This window comes from Podarcis vaucheri, assembly GCF_965113315.1.
Source record: "Podarcis vaucheri genome assembly, chromosome: 1".
Classification (NCBI taxonomy): domain Eukaryota; kingdom Metazoa; phylum Chordata; class Lepidosauria; order Squamata; family Lacertidae; genus Podarcis; species Podarcis vaucheri.
In genome coordinates, this window is record NC_138759.1 from 58314619 (window position 1) to 58329877 (window position 15259).

The window sequence follows — 15259 nt, forward strand, 5'->3', positions numbered from 1 at the left end:
AGGCCAGGCGTAGACAACCTAAGGCCCATGGGCCGGATGCGACCCAATCGCCTTCTCAATCTGGCCCGCGGATGGTCCAGGAATCAGGGTGTTTTTACATGAGTAGAATGTGTCCTTTTATTTAAAATGCATCTCTGGGTTATTTGTGGGGCCTGCCTGGTGTTTTTACATGAGTAGAATATGTGCTTTTATTTAAAATGCATCTCTGGGTTATTTATGGGGCATAGGAATTCATTAATTTCCCCCCAAAAAAATATAGTCCGGCCCACCACATGCTCTGAGGGATGGTGGATCGGCCCACAGCTGAAAAAGGTTGCTGACCCCTGCTCAAGACTGCACACACCACACGTTTTTAAGTGCAACCCCCCCCCCCCGAATCCTGGGAACTATAGTTTCTGAAGGGTGCTGTGTGGTGGTTTCGGCTAAGGAAGGAAGTTACTGCTGTCCACAGCCATCTCTTTTATGCCCAGCATACCCTAGATGCAACAGCATTGTATACTTAGATACAATTCAGTTTTAAAAAGTTCAAAGTACAAATTGAGTTTAGAGACTTCATACAGGTTTAATGCCATAATTCCAGTTGAAAAGATGCAATGCTCTTTTTAACTGGATAAACACCCCACCTTCTCAATCACACTGCTGCTACTGCACCTTCTCAAGCAAGGCGTAAGGGACCTGGCTTTTGTTTTTTTAGACTACATTCTTCAAAGGCAAAAGGATGAAATGAATTGCCATTACTGACCTGGGCACTTCTGAGGCTACCAAGAGGCTAATCTAAGCCAAAGTTGGAAGAACCTTTAAAATGTATGATATGCTGGCCACAGCCTGAAGCAGTATCTGAAGATATGCTATAATAGCCTCTTCTGGCCACAAACTTCAGATCTTTAAAAAAGGAGGGGAAAATTGGAGACGTATTCAAAAGCAGTTTAATGTTTCTCAGGACCACTACAACAAAGAAGAAACAGAGCACCGAAGAAACCCTCTAAATGTGGAGTTTCTGCTAAGAATATAACTTACAAGACCTGCCGAATCACGGCCAATATCTCTCTATGATCATATAAAGAGTTTACCGGTAATTTGTAACCGGGGAGGGCATAATGGAGAAAGCACCTTCTCAAGAGGCAAGGAGTAAGATGCAGAGGCTGATAGTGGAGGCTCAGCTGCCTCAGGGCATGTCTGTACCAGATCTGTTTTATTTGCAAGATTTCTAGGGCACTTTTTAGCAACTGCTCCCAAAGTGATGTACAGACAGTTCTATAAAGCCTGTGAAAATCACAATTTAAAGTTAATGTAAAACTAATACAGCCAATGGCTAGCAATGAAACATTTTTATAAACGCGAATCTCTATGATCTGACAGTGAAAATAGCACAAGGCTGTCTGCACATCAAGTTTCCCAGAACTGATCAATAATCTGCTTCCTATTTCCGCTGTATGGAACTTAAGTCCCTTTCAGATTTTAAAAAACGCCCATACAAATGGACACATACAGAGGGTGCACATAAGGAACCTAAACGTAAGAGAGAAGGGCTGTAGCTTCCATTATATTTTTTTTCTATGTACAATATGTTCTTTGGGGGGGGGGAGCATTGGGTTTTGTGTGCTCCCCCTGTATTTTGAAGCTGTACAGCTCAGAGATGTTTGCCATCTCATTTAATTAAGCTAAAGCCACAGCAAAACAGTGGGTGTCCATTCAGTGACAAAGCCTGACTTGCTCATGCAGCAGTTTCATCTTTAAAATAATGAGGGCAATTCCACAGATTTGAGACAAACTCAATATTTTAGTAACAGGCAATAAAAGCAATACACAGCTAAAAATCAGAAGCTGCAACTTGATTGCCATTTTAATTTTTGCTGCCCAATATTAAACTTCTTTTAGGGTAAAGTTTTGGTGAAGTTTTGAACTACTCGTTTGGAGATTATTTCTCGTAAACCACTTAGAGGATTGACTTACAATCAAGAGGTATATAAGCATTGTTAAATAAAATAAAATGAATAAATACTCCATTTTTATTCCTGGGAACCAAAATACATTTCTATTATATATATCAGAGGTGGGCAGAAGGTAGATCAGTATCTATTGGTTGATTGCCAAGAAAACTCTTCCACACCATTAAATTAAGACTGCTGAAATGAGGGATATGGGGGGTGGGGGTATAACCAGGAATGGATTTTTGTGTGAAGGGAGGAAGGACTGTGAACTCATCAGCTCAGTTCTGGGACTCAAAACAAGTCCCTGGGCTCAGCAGCTGCTCAGGTGCACTATGTTCTTTAATTCTATGTGTAAGCAGGGCTTTTTTCAGCTGCAACTCAGTGGATGCCATTGCCATTATAAGAGAACAAGGGGTGAGTTCTAGAAAAATAGCACTGAGTGGAAGTCTTTTGTGCCTGACTCCAATGCGTGGATCTTGGGAGTTTTAGTAAAATGAAAAGTAGATCTTGCACACCTTAAGTCTGCTCACCCATGTTTTGCTGGATTGCATCCCTATTTGGAATATAACCACCAGAATGTGAACTTTTATTCCTGGAATATGCACTGCCCCACTGATAGAAATGAACATGTATTAGACTAGGGATGTGGAACCTGCACCCTTTCAAATGTTGCTGGAGTCCAAGTGCCATCAGACCTAGCCAGCAAAAAAATATATCTGGTGGGTCAAAGGTATTTCCCTGTATTAGGCAAATACTACTGACTGGGATCTGAAGTTCCTCGTGGTCTTGGAGGCTTCAGGCTTGTGTCTTTTAAAGAGCTGCTCCTATGCCATGTCAAACTGAAGGGACAAATATGTGAGAATGAAGAGCAGACAGTAAGAAAATAAAAGAAAACTAGACAAGGAATGCCCAAGCCCTTAGGTGTGCCTAAAGTAGCTCTTTGGATCCTGGCTTATATAAATAACTGCAACACTTTAGGAAGAATCTTCGCTAATGCACTGTAGGGGGGAAATGTACTGTTTATGCATTACTATTTAAAATAAGGTTTAAAACCTCATTGTGTGTTAAATTCAGTTATGAAACATTCAAATTCTCAACACTCTTCAAAAGTTATAGCCCCTTCAGGGGTTTAGTGTTACCATAATAGAGGGCATAATTTTAAGATATATGAATATGAAAATAAGGCTGCCTTTGAAGGAAATTTGAACATCTACCAAATGTGCACGGTTCTGAGACATGCTAGGGTATTTGGCCTGTTCCTTGCAGTGAGCTGGAAAAGCACACTATACTGCCCTATTTATACATAGAATCATAATATGGTAGAGTTGAAAGAGACCCTGAGGATCATCTAGTCCAGGCTTCCTCAACCTCGGCCCTCCAGATGTTTTGAGGACTACAATTCCCATCATCCCTGGCCACTGGTCCTGCTAGCTTGGGATCATGGGAGTTGTAGGCCAAAAACATCTGGAGGGATCTAGTCCAACACCCTGCAAGACAGGAATACACAGCTGTCCCATACAGGGATCAAACCTGCAACCTTGGCGTTATCAGCACCACACTCTAACCAACTGAGCTATCCAGGCTTATTCTTTCTTTTCCTTTTTTTAGTTTCCCAAGGTTTGAGGGGGGAATCCTTTCTTATTTTGACCTGTGGTGGGAGGGAGGGATGCAAACAAACATACAATTTAAAAAAGTATTTATTTTAGAAGTCCAAAACTAAATATTTCAACACAAATGTACAGCCTAAAGAAATGCATTGGGTAAAAGAGGAGACACTGAAGCCAATTAAAGCCTATAAACACAGTATCTTGATTTCATGGGCTGAATGATGCCCAAGTACTGATCATTTTAAAGACTGAGTCACACCATGCAGCAATGTGAGTGTCATGTGTACGCCGGTGTTTGCAGCGGTATGTGCTGTACAGGACAGCTGAATGTTTGCAAGCAGGCAAAGAAAAGAGCTAACATGCCCCTCCACTTTGCATTTATGCCTGAAAATGCTGGTGCGAATGTAGCAAATGAAGCTTGCTGTAGAGAGTGTGAACCATAATTTCATCCAGCAGACACCAAAGAGTGAATGTGATTTCTTTTTTCCCTGTATCAAAACAGTTGTAATTCATAGAGTATCAAAGTTATTTCCTGATGAGCTACAGCTCTGAAATTTGGTACCTGCATATTCCAAGGCACTTCAAATGATAAAAAAGGGAAAGGGGGTAAAAGAGAGGGGAAAATGTCACTTCACTCTCTTAAAATGGGAAATAAAGCATGCCTCTAACTGCAACCAGAAAGATTAATTTTGGCACACGTGTAGCCTGAAACACCCTAAAATCTTGAGAGGAGGACAGACATTCATATATCTATCAGAACAGGGGACTCAAAAGGAACCTCCAAATGGTCAAGCCCAGGCACAGGCAAACTCGGCCCTCCAGATGTTTTGGGACTACAACTCCCATCATCCCTGACCACTGGTCCTGTTAGCTGGGGATAATGGAAGTTGTAGTCCCAAAACATCTGAAGGGCTGAGTTTGCCTATGCCTAGTCAAGCCATTCCCACTCTGGATAGGAAGCTGAAATCCCAAGACACAGTAATTATCGCTACAAAACCCTGAAAGAGAAACTTCTTAAGAGTCTCAAGCACTGGGGGAAAGGCTGACATAAAGTACTCTGCAACTACTAGGTGAGTCTGCAGACTGGCTATTTTGACACCTAACCATCAAAACATGGACATAAAGCTGACCTCAAAATTGGGTTCCGTATTCCAGCACAAAGTAAGCACGTCAAACTGGATGTAGCGTAGGTATGTTGGGCTGTTATAGCAGTTCTGCTTCCTCTTCAGGCTTGGATTCCCCTCCCCGCCCCCTTGTGGTGATTCCAGTAGCCCCCAGCAACACAGATCAATACTTGCATAATGCAAGTTTTGTATATTACATACATACTTACAAGACATAAATACACATTTTTTAAAAAAATAAAGAAAAAACATAGAGATGTTTTGAAATGTAGGTATAGATCTAGGCACATGTGCATATATTATATTCTATTCCGACACATGCACATAGTCAATACCCTTGAAATACCTTAAAAGCATGATGTGTTACAGAAAGTCAAAGTTAAATCTGAACTGAAATTCCAGAACTGTTCCCACAAGCTCAAAACATTGGAGACTAATGTGGCCGAGGCCACTGGTGTCATTCACATTCCCATGAGGCAAAGCTGTTAACGGTGTTTGCAAAGCCCCGGTTTCTTTCAGTGTGGAATGTGCTAGAGAATCTCCCTAATACACTGCAGTCATTGTGTAGAAGAAGTCCAAGTGGCCCTGGACTTCTGAGGTCCAGTCCAAGCCCAAGCAGTCGATCCATAAGAATCTTACTGTTTACAGCACTCTGACAGAATCTGAATTGATCAGAGAGTCACTCTGCTCAGCTGTAATTTCACACGGTGCGCCGCGAGAGTCCACACTGGCAGCGGTGCTTCTCGTTCGACTACTGTCCACCGTCCCTGGACTTCTTGCCCCTGTAGCATCTGTGCTCGCCACACTCCCAGTCCGAGAGCGATATGGAGGGAGTTCTATGTGACTCTGGGATTCTGATTCTGAGGAATAAGGAGGTGGAGGAAGATCAAACCACGGTGGTCTGCTGCAAGGTATAAATGAGATGGCAAATTACTAAAGGTACAAAGAGAACATGAAGTATCTGATTGTTGCTACAGTGGTACCTTGGTTCTCAAACACCTTGGTACTCAAACACCTTGGTTCCCAAACACTGAAAACTCGGAAGTAAGTGTTCCGGTTTTCAAATGTTTTCCAGAAGCCAAATGTCCGATGTGGCTGTCGGCTATTGTTTCCAGGGTGCCTGAACCAATCAGAAGCCATGCCTTGGTTTCTGAACATTTTGGAAGTCAAACGTACTTCTGGAATGGATTAAGTTTGAGAACCAAGGTACCACTGTATACCAAGCACACTAACCTTATATGTACTGGAGAAAGGATAACTAGCTACATATATTATCTTAGTTGTCAAGCCAGATGTGTATTTGTTTATATACAAATTGTTTTCCATGCAGGAAAACTTGGTTCTGGCTATGCACAGCACCGATTGACTGACTCCTGGGACATTAAGACTTTAATCTGCTGCATGCATGGAATGATTTTGCAAATCTTAAAATTTTTATTTTGTAAAATGAAAAAGTAAAAGTTTAAATGAATACGTTTTAATATGTTTTTAAAAAGTGGACCACCTGCCAGAAAAATGGGGTGCAAGACAGATGGCTGAATCAGCATTCAAAGTGCTGTTAAGTACCATCTGTCCAATGGGGGGGGGGGAGAGAGAGCACTGGGCTTACTTACTCTGTAGCATAACAAGAGAGGATAGCAAGTCCTATATAAATGTAGTTTTGTAAGCACTCCAACATGAATAATGCTTGGCGTATATGTGGCAAGGAATATTTAGGACCTTCATTCTCCCGTTCCCCATCCCCCTATATGAAAATGGTAAATGAAATGCCCAAGCTGATATTGGGCTACAGAACATTTCATTCTACATGATTCCGGCCATTCTTCCTAGCCCCAGGACAGCAATGAAGAAGAACTGGACTGCTGGCCTAAGTTCAAGGCATCCTGGAAATCTATCAACATTACAAAGCTGCTGCCTGCTGCCACCAATCACCACAATCACTACTGAAGCCATAACGGCCATGGTAGTAAAGCCAAGAAATGAACGAATTGGCTTCTTATTCCTACAAAGCACTGTTGTAGCCACATATCTCCCACAACAGACTGTGGGCAGATAATGTTTTTATTGGATTAGCGTCTGATGATGCAGCAGGCATGCCAGCAAGTTTCAAGAGCTACATTTTAAAATCTGGGAAATCCAAGGCAAATTTCAAAATAAATACATGAAGTCACTAATTAACTGTTAGTCAACACAATTAACTATGAACAAAGAATCCTACAGGCAAAGTCCTTTACAAAGTGAGTTTTCTTTCTTTTTTTCCTTCCTTGCACAATAAATGAGCTTTGTGTACTATCTCTTTCAGAGGCTCCAGATGTCTTCTCTCAAGGTAGCACTTCCACACAGAGATGATGCATTCTCCTAAGGCACAAACCTAAGCATTTGTGTCGGGGAAATGCAATTTCCTCTCCCACATGTGGGAATTGCGACCGTGAGTGCGTTTCAGAACAAGGTTTCAAGAACCCCATGGCACTTAGCGATGCCATTAATGGTGAATGACAATTCCCTGCCCCCTTCCTTGTGCGCAACCTTTTGAAAGTTTAATTTTGTTTTGAATTATTTATTCTTTAAAGGTTGAACACTCCCATACTGTACCATTTGAGTGCAAAAGTGCTTGTGTAGCCCCTTAAAGGAAAAATGGCGAACAGGAAGAAAAAGTGGAGTCTGCCTCCCTCCCCCCAACCTCTGGCAACAATGGCCTGCCATTATGCACATTTTAAAAAATACTTAGTGCTTTGAAAGTTCTGCACTCCCCATTTCCATCAAAAGCGCCTATGACTTTCTTGGTTAAAACAACAACAATGCACAACTCGACTATTATGAGAAAACAGTCTTTCTCATTGTATTCTATAAAAGTGAAGTATTGTTTGTAGAAATAGCTCTATACGCCAGCTGTGAGGAACTTTGGCTCTCCCGATGTTACTGAACTGTAGCTCCCGCAAGATGGGAGTTCTAGTTCAGCAACACCCTATGTTCCCTATGCCTGTGATACACAGAAGTGATGGTGCCACAGGGTTTACAAGCGACAGCTATTCTATACTGGACTAGTGCTGGGACGCATGCTTAGTGCACATACCTTTGGTCTAGTACAGCTTCTGAATAGGATGGTGGGGAGTCCAGGTCTGGTGGCCTGTGGTAGGCCTGGTTGGACATGTATTGGACCCCATTGTTGACATTGTAGGTGACACTGCACTGGTGTGGGTGGTCGAGGACAACCAGCCGGGAGAGGAGGACGGGGTGCTGCAGTCGATGTACAGGAAGCGTCATGAGGTTGTTGCGCTTTCGCTGGTGGTGCAAAACCAAGGCGAGGAGGGCCACTACCAGCACAAAAATGGCAGAGCTGCCAATGACTGCATAGGTGATGCTGGGATAGAAGATCAGCTGAGGCTCCGAGGTCACATAATTCTGGTCGCTGCCAGCTTCTGCAAGGGAGAGGAAAGGAGAAAGAGAAAATTAGTCCCTGTGGAAGAGAAGCGGCACTTCTGTTCCCTAGCTATATTCTCTGGTAATGTACCGCTGGCTGGCTTCCCACCAAGTTTTCCTCCTCCTTTAGGAAGTGTGGAAAATGAGCTTATCAAGAACATATGCACCCAAAATGGAGACCAGCTGACTGAAATTGCACATTTCCTTTTGCCTGCCTCAGATGTTTCTGCTTTGTGCAGATGTGTGCCATGGCTGTGGAGGGAAAGAAAAGTCAACAGGAAAGACAAGAAGATTTATTTAGCCTTGTATCAGCACTTATGATTTAACTTTTTAGTAAACAGCTGAATGGAAAAAGTCACGTCCCGTTTCCATGTGGTAAGGCTTAAAACAGAATACGTCTTGCCTAAACCCCAGTGCAATGCTAATCCAACTGACAAGCCCACAAAAATTACCAGCTGTCCACTCCCCCCCCCAGCTTATCTGTTTGCAGAAAGAAGAGAAAACTTTTGTATAGCTTCCCAGCCTAATTGCCTGGAGGTGAATTTTCTGTGCTACAGGCAATCAGGTGTGCGACTATTTACAATTCTGTTAGCCATTGATTTTGACCATGCTGTGCCATCTCTCTTATCTTTCTCAAAACAAACAGTTTCATTGCAAATCTGAAACAAACATAAAGAAGGTACACATCATTAATTGTTTCTTAGCAAAACCAAAAACCTCTTAAAGAAAATGAAACCATCATAAAATATTAAATAAACCTTTTGCTAAGCACAATATTGTGTTGCGGCAATAGGAGAATCGGACTACCAATTTATTTTGTTAAAGCCCTTTATGATGCTGGTAAGCAACAAGTCACATGATACCAATGATTAACATATCAGCTGGTATTAAACATCAAACGTTTCTATGGTTTTGTAAAGAATGAAAATGGTTTCTTGGAATTCAACACAAAGCTCTTTGCCCAAATATCCTAAAGCCAACATTTGCACTCCCTCTCTGTTTTAAATTTCAAAACAGCAACTCCTTACATTGTTAAATGCAGTCTGCACATTCCAGGGCAACTTCAAAAAATTCCCAGTCAAGAAAGATAGCAGATTTTAAATGTATTCAATTATTTAAAGCCAAACATTTATTCAAATAGTGCTTGCCTTGCTAGCTAAGAAAGAAATGAGAGAATACGGTTAGGGAGCACATACGGTAAGTCACACTGCTCTCCCTTGTGTGTCTGTTTGAAAAAATGTGAAATAAGAGCCACTAATGGCCCTGTGGAATTTCATTACTGGTTGTTGTTTTTTAACCTGCTGCATATTGTGTCAAAACCTACCTAAGGAACTCAGGATTACCTGATTGTGACATTCTCCTCTTTTAACTTGAAGCAAATTAAAATGAAGAAGCACCAATGTGAGGCAACCACTCATCTCAGCAGAACTCAGTTTCTGCTATTGCTGCCTCTGGGCTTATTGCTTATACTCCCACCACCACCTGCTAAATTTGAAGAGGAAAAGGGGAAAGATAAAATGGAACAGGGTTTTAGACTGCCATCTAATGCTGCACAACTAAAGCCCTGTAAGGGTGGGGGATGAATTCACAAGTGCTGCTATCTTTAGGGTGCTGCATCGTCACTTATTTCCAGCAAATTAGCATTACTTCCCAGTTCTGTCCAGTCTAGCCACTACATTATATATACATCTCTAGAAACGGGTATGGAAACAGCTGAATCCCTGAAACTCGAGTACAGTATTTGAGAAAAAGCAGCAAATCAGTTACTATTTTGCAAAAGGAATTAAGTCATGCACTTGCCCACACTATTAAGCAGACATCTTTTGCAGCAGCCAGCGTGACCCAATACGATGGCAAGCAGAGGTGCATGAATTCTACCTGGATGCTGTGATCCAAGGAAGCAGAAGAGAGTGCAATAGCTACTTTGCTGCTGGAGCTCGAATGCTCCCATGCCTAGGATAGATAAGCAGTAACAATTAGGATAGGGCAGATCACCCGCTGGTTGAGTTTGATGTTCAGCAATGACTGGCACTGTCAGAACAGACAGCTATGAGTGATGATACAACAGGCAGTGTGTATACTGTGCATAAGAAAACCAGCGCACTGAATGTTATATGTATCAGGAATAGGTGGGATCAAGTAGTAGATAGGTAGCCGTGTTGGTCTGTCATAGTCAAAATAAAAAAAATTCCTTCCAGTAGCACCTTAAAGACCAACTAAGTTAGTTCTTGGTATGAGCTTTCGTGTGGGATCAAATCCTCCTTCCACTATGAAACACACTGGAGGATTTTGGAAAATCACCATATCTCAGCTCAGCTTGTTTCACAGGGTTGAAGATTTAAAAAGTAGTAGGGAGTAAAATTATTACAATAAAGCTAAATATCTTAGGACAACAGTTAGAAGAAAAATTGGCATATGATATGGTGCTATCAGTTGATGTTCACTATACCTGGAGTTGAGGTGAAAAAGGGAGAACTGGTGGAACACTTCTTGTACTCACACCTGTCCCAGATACTAAATACAGCCCTCTCCAATTTGCACCACCCTTTTGCAACCCTGGGGAGGTCACATCCACACCTTGAAAACAGACTGCTCTCACTCATTATGGCAGGGAGGTGGAAATAGGGCTGGAAGCTCGATTGCTCATAACACATTATGACACGGGGTGGAAATAAGGCAGCATTTTGTCTGGATATTCAGTTTACAGTTTTAGAGAAATTTATGGCTTTTTAGTTCTGCTCTAGGGCTTGCCGATCGAAAGGTCGGCGGTTCGAATCCCCGCGGCGGGGTGCGCTCCCGCTGCTCGGTCCCAGCGCCTGCCCACCTAGCAGTTCGAAAGCACCCCCGGGGGCAAGTAGATAAATAGGTACCGCTTACCAGCGGGAAGGTAAACGGCGTTCCGTGTGCGGCTCTGGCTCGCCAGAGCAGCGTTGTCACGCTGGCCACGTGACCCGGAAGTGTCTTCGGACAGCGCTGGCCCCCGGCCAATAGATGTGAGATGGGCGCACAAACCCCAGAGTCTGTCAAGACTGGCCCGTCCGGGCAGGGGTACCTTTACCTTTACCTTTAGTTCTGCTCTAATAACTTTCAGCAAATACTTATGCATCACAGATGAAGCTACGGAATTAAGTTTCCTGATAATGCAAAGGGAACATTTCTCTGTGAAGAGCTAGGTATGATGACACGGGGAGATTTAGAATACTGTTTGTTCTGTTTCATAACAATGGAGAGAGTGGACAAGCTGAATTAACTCAGATTCATGCGGCTTCCATTCTTCTCTGGTTTTCTTAGCAGGATCTATGTATTTTAACAGCACTAGGTAGAGATAGTTCATCAATGCCACTTTCGCCTATTAAACCTCATTAGCAGAAAACATGCTGAGTGTGCAGACTAGAAGCTTTGAGGATAAAAGTATATATAAAAGGCCCAAATAGTTATGGCTGAACAGAGGGATGGTAATGAAAAACATTACAGGGTGTACTCAAAGGACCGTTTTATTATCCATGAACAAATTACACCATCTTAAAATTATTAAAAAGGTCTAGGACCAATTGTATTAGGCCTCTTAAGACACTGGGAAATGGAGAGGCCATTACTTTGTCTCTCCTGAGCCTCTGCTCAGCCGAGCTGTTTCACACTTCATCAGGGCTAAAAGCTTTTGAAATACATAATCGGAGCAGGCATCTGCAGCTTTAATGAACACAAGTAACTGCCCATCTCCCAACAAAAGATACCACTTTGACATCACATTTAAATTCCAGCAGATTAAAATAAAAATAAAAATGTGGCAGCTGCAAAATCACCAAGCCTGCTGGTTAGCACACCCTGCTTGTACAGAACTCAGAGCTGCTGGATAAGAGCTCAGGGTGGCTCTGTGCTGCCCCATAGTCCTTAATTCTGTGCTGCCTCATAATCCAGTAAGACCATGTAAAGTGTGTGTGTCTATGTTCTAAGGGGAAAGCTTTCAGGACAGGTGTGTGAGAGTGGGGGTGAGGGTGTAGGCAGCTTCTGCTCAAAATCCCACTCCAGGTCCAGTTTGAATAACTCTGTGAGAATAACTTCAAACATAAACCAAAGGCTCCATGCACTGCATTCATCTTATTATCAGAATTAGGTGGAAACAAGCTCTTTGTGAGTCCTGAATGTACAAGTTGCAGGTACTGATTAGGGCAGGCAACAGATATCCAAGAAGGGTTATTTGAGAGGGTGCCTTGCTCAGCCTCCTGTTGCAAAGCTCAGCTTATTATTTTAATAATGTGCTTGGTTGTATGGCGGATTTGTTCCCTTTCTCTTCTGGAAGTCCCTGTGGTCCTTTCCTTGATACAACTTGTAGAAAATGAGGTTCTGACACAGTGCTGCGGGCCCTGCACATCTGATAACGTTTAAAGCACCACTGGACTTATCTTTTCCATGAAAGTACTGGAGTATGTGCAGCAAAATGCACTGCATGAGAACCCCAGACATTACAAGCTGAGTGAGGGACAGGGAGCTAATTTTGTTTGCCCCACCTTGGTAATTGCAAATAATTGAGCTAGCCCTATTTTCACCTTCAGGTCCCTAGTCAGAATCTGCCTGCCACTGGGCAAAGTGACTGGCAGAGGAAATGAAAGAAACTCTCAGGGTGTCTCTCTATGGCCACAAAGTGTAGAATTTTGAAGAAGTGAACCTGACCTCAAAAAACCCCTTAGGAAGGAGCCAGCATGCTTACTTGTCTCTGTGTACTTCACTGCTGATACAGATGCTCAATCCCCCTCTCAGAAGCAGTGCTGCTTAAGAGCTGATGGGTAAATGTAGGATCCTCTATCTTCCTTTTTTTGCATTAGTAGCTGTGGCAGCATAGCCATTGACATGGAGATGCATTATCTAGAGTGGCCTCCACCTCTTGGCATGCTGGAAAATGAGTAAAAGGCACAAGACATACGTGTCATTGAGCCCCTCTTCCAACCATGTGAATGATGTGTGCACCTTAGTTTTCTTTAATATTATACAAGTGCTTACTATACATATAGTAATTTGCTCCTCTTGTTATCCAAGGCATTCCAGCAGAAAGTAAGTCTAGCTATGCATGCATTTACGACTCTTTCTCTTTTATGTACCTGAACAGTGGCAGCCACACACAAAAATCCATTTGGTACAGCAGCGTCTATAGCTGGTTGCCTCTGAAGGGTTGCAGGTATGGGTCGTCCTGTTAATTGCTTCCAGTATCTGGTATTCAGGTGCAAACTACATTTGTACATGAAGATCTGTAACCCCCATAAGGTGCCAGCCACCATAGTAACTGCTCAGAGAAACTGAGTCCAACTCAGTTCATCCCAGTGATAGTAGACAGGCTAGACGAATATCTTGGGGATGGCTGCTAAACAGATTCATCAGTCTGGCTAAGCTGTGCTGGCTTTGAAAGTAGTTCTTCAGCCATCCACCTGTGAGAAGGAAGAGAGAACCTGCCTCTGTGCTGGGCAACATGCTTTTATAGCACTTGAGCTGCATCCTTCAGTGAGGGGCTGGGAGTGCTTGACCTCAAAGTGAAAGGTCACAGCACATGCATGAAAGCGATCTACTGGGACCAGTTTTGGCAGAAGACAATAGGTACATATTTTAAATAAATAAGACAAAACAAAACATGTTGCTATCATAGCTAGCTAAATTTGTCTTATAAATTTATCTAATTGTTTTTATTATTTATTTTATTTTACTAAATGATTTATAAACTGCCTTTTGGGGCACAACTGCCAAAACCAGCGTACAGAATTCTGTATGAAGCATGATAACCTTCAAAACCAAATTAATTCTGCCCACTTTGAACTAAGCCACAGCAATTAAATTTTATCACAGCAATTAACAAGTAGGTAGAAGTGAAAATGGGATCTGTAAGACCAAGCTATATATAGTGTGAGGTTTTCAGAGTCAAAGGAAAACTTTTCACAATCTATTGCCAACCATTAATTTAGTCCTTAGCACACAGAATTTTTCTTTACAAAACTTGCGACACTACACAAGAACAGTGCTGGTGGCTGCATAGTTCATTTCAGCTATTGCTTAGCACTGCAGGACGACTGCACACTGACTCATCAGACAGAAGACCCAGAATTTCACCTCTCACCTTCTCTCCTTTTTATTTCTTACAATGCTGGATAATTATCCAGAGCACCTCTCCTGTCCCAGTTTCAATGTGGGGAAAAGAAAGGACTGAAAAGGACATAATCAGCAAAGTGAGAAAATAAGCCGAGAACACATGAATACTAAGTTCTAAAATTAATCTTAAGAGCTATAAAAAGGGATGGGTTTGATAATATCAAGTACTGTCCATGGTGCACAAAACACGTTACAAAGCTTAAATGATTTATCACCTTAAAAGGTAGGCTAGGACAGCACAGTGCCTCTGGGACATTCACACAACTATACCAGACCCTGATACTTGCAGCAAAAAGGTCATCCATGCTTGCTTGCTTGCCAACCCAGATGTGTGCATCTGCTGCAAAAGGATGCTGTCAGCTCAACACGGTGCAAACTGGTCTCTATGTAGGCTACCCAGAGAATGTCATGGCTGCCAGGTTTTGCATCTGGTTCTTTCAAGTTCAATTAACACTCTTTATTAATCAACTGCAACTCATTGGTACAATTTCATTTGCAAAGCAAGTGTTCCTCAGTGAAGAACCCTGACAGTTGACCAACCTGCAGGGGCTTTCCAGATTTAATCTGGGATACAAATGCACCTTATAAGGCTAGCACAGTTTCTAACCTCATACATGTCTCATACAGGAGCGAGGAGAACATCTTTAGGAGAAATTCAGTGGGCAGGAGGGGTGGGTGCTTAGCTGTTTCCTGCCCACCAATTCTCCAAATGCCTACTCTGGCCACCTGTAGCCCAGCCTTCTCCGCCAAGTCAAGATCCAAGCCTGACTTGAAAGAAGATGGGAATGAAGATAATCAGTGAGCATAGGAAGGCTTGAGTACCCCCAATTCCTGCCTGTTGCATATCCCTACAAATGCTATTCTCAACCCTGTGCTCTGTTTCGCTTCAGGAAACAAACATTTGGAAATACACATTTTCCAAGCTAGTATGCAGTTTGATTCTTGGGCTACAACAGGAAGCATGCCACTTCAAGTTCTGGTACCAACATTAAGCATACCAAAGAAAACATATTTGGTATTATCTAGAAACAGCAAATTAACTTAT

General features: G+C 42.4%; 1 protein-coding gene across 2 annotated transcripts in view; it reads right to left on the reverse strand.

Annotated features, from left to right (window-relative positions):
- Positions 1 to 908: 908 nt before the first annotated feature.
- LDLRAD3 (low density lipoprotein receptor class A domain containing 3) overlaps positions 909 to 15259 on the reverse strand; it is a 120390-nt gene continuing 106039 nt past the window's right edge. Inside the window, exons 5-7 of one of the 2 annotated variants that reach the window (XR_014220602.1) lie at positions 7736 to 8081; positions 4638 to 5566; positions 909 to 4604 (exon numbers count right to left, since the gene is read on the reverse strand). Coding sequence is in view for 1 of the 2 variants with exons in the window: in XM_082226534.1 (XP_082082660.1) it covers positions 5305 to 5566; positions 7736 to 8081 (608 nt within the window). In the remaining variant the exon portion in view is untranslated. Of the gene's footprint in view, positions 5567 to 7735; positions 8082 to 15259 lie in introns of both variants that reach the window. The other variant, XM_082226534.1, reaches the window with a different exon arrangement.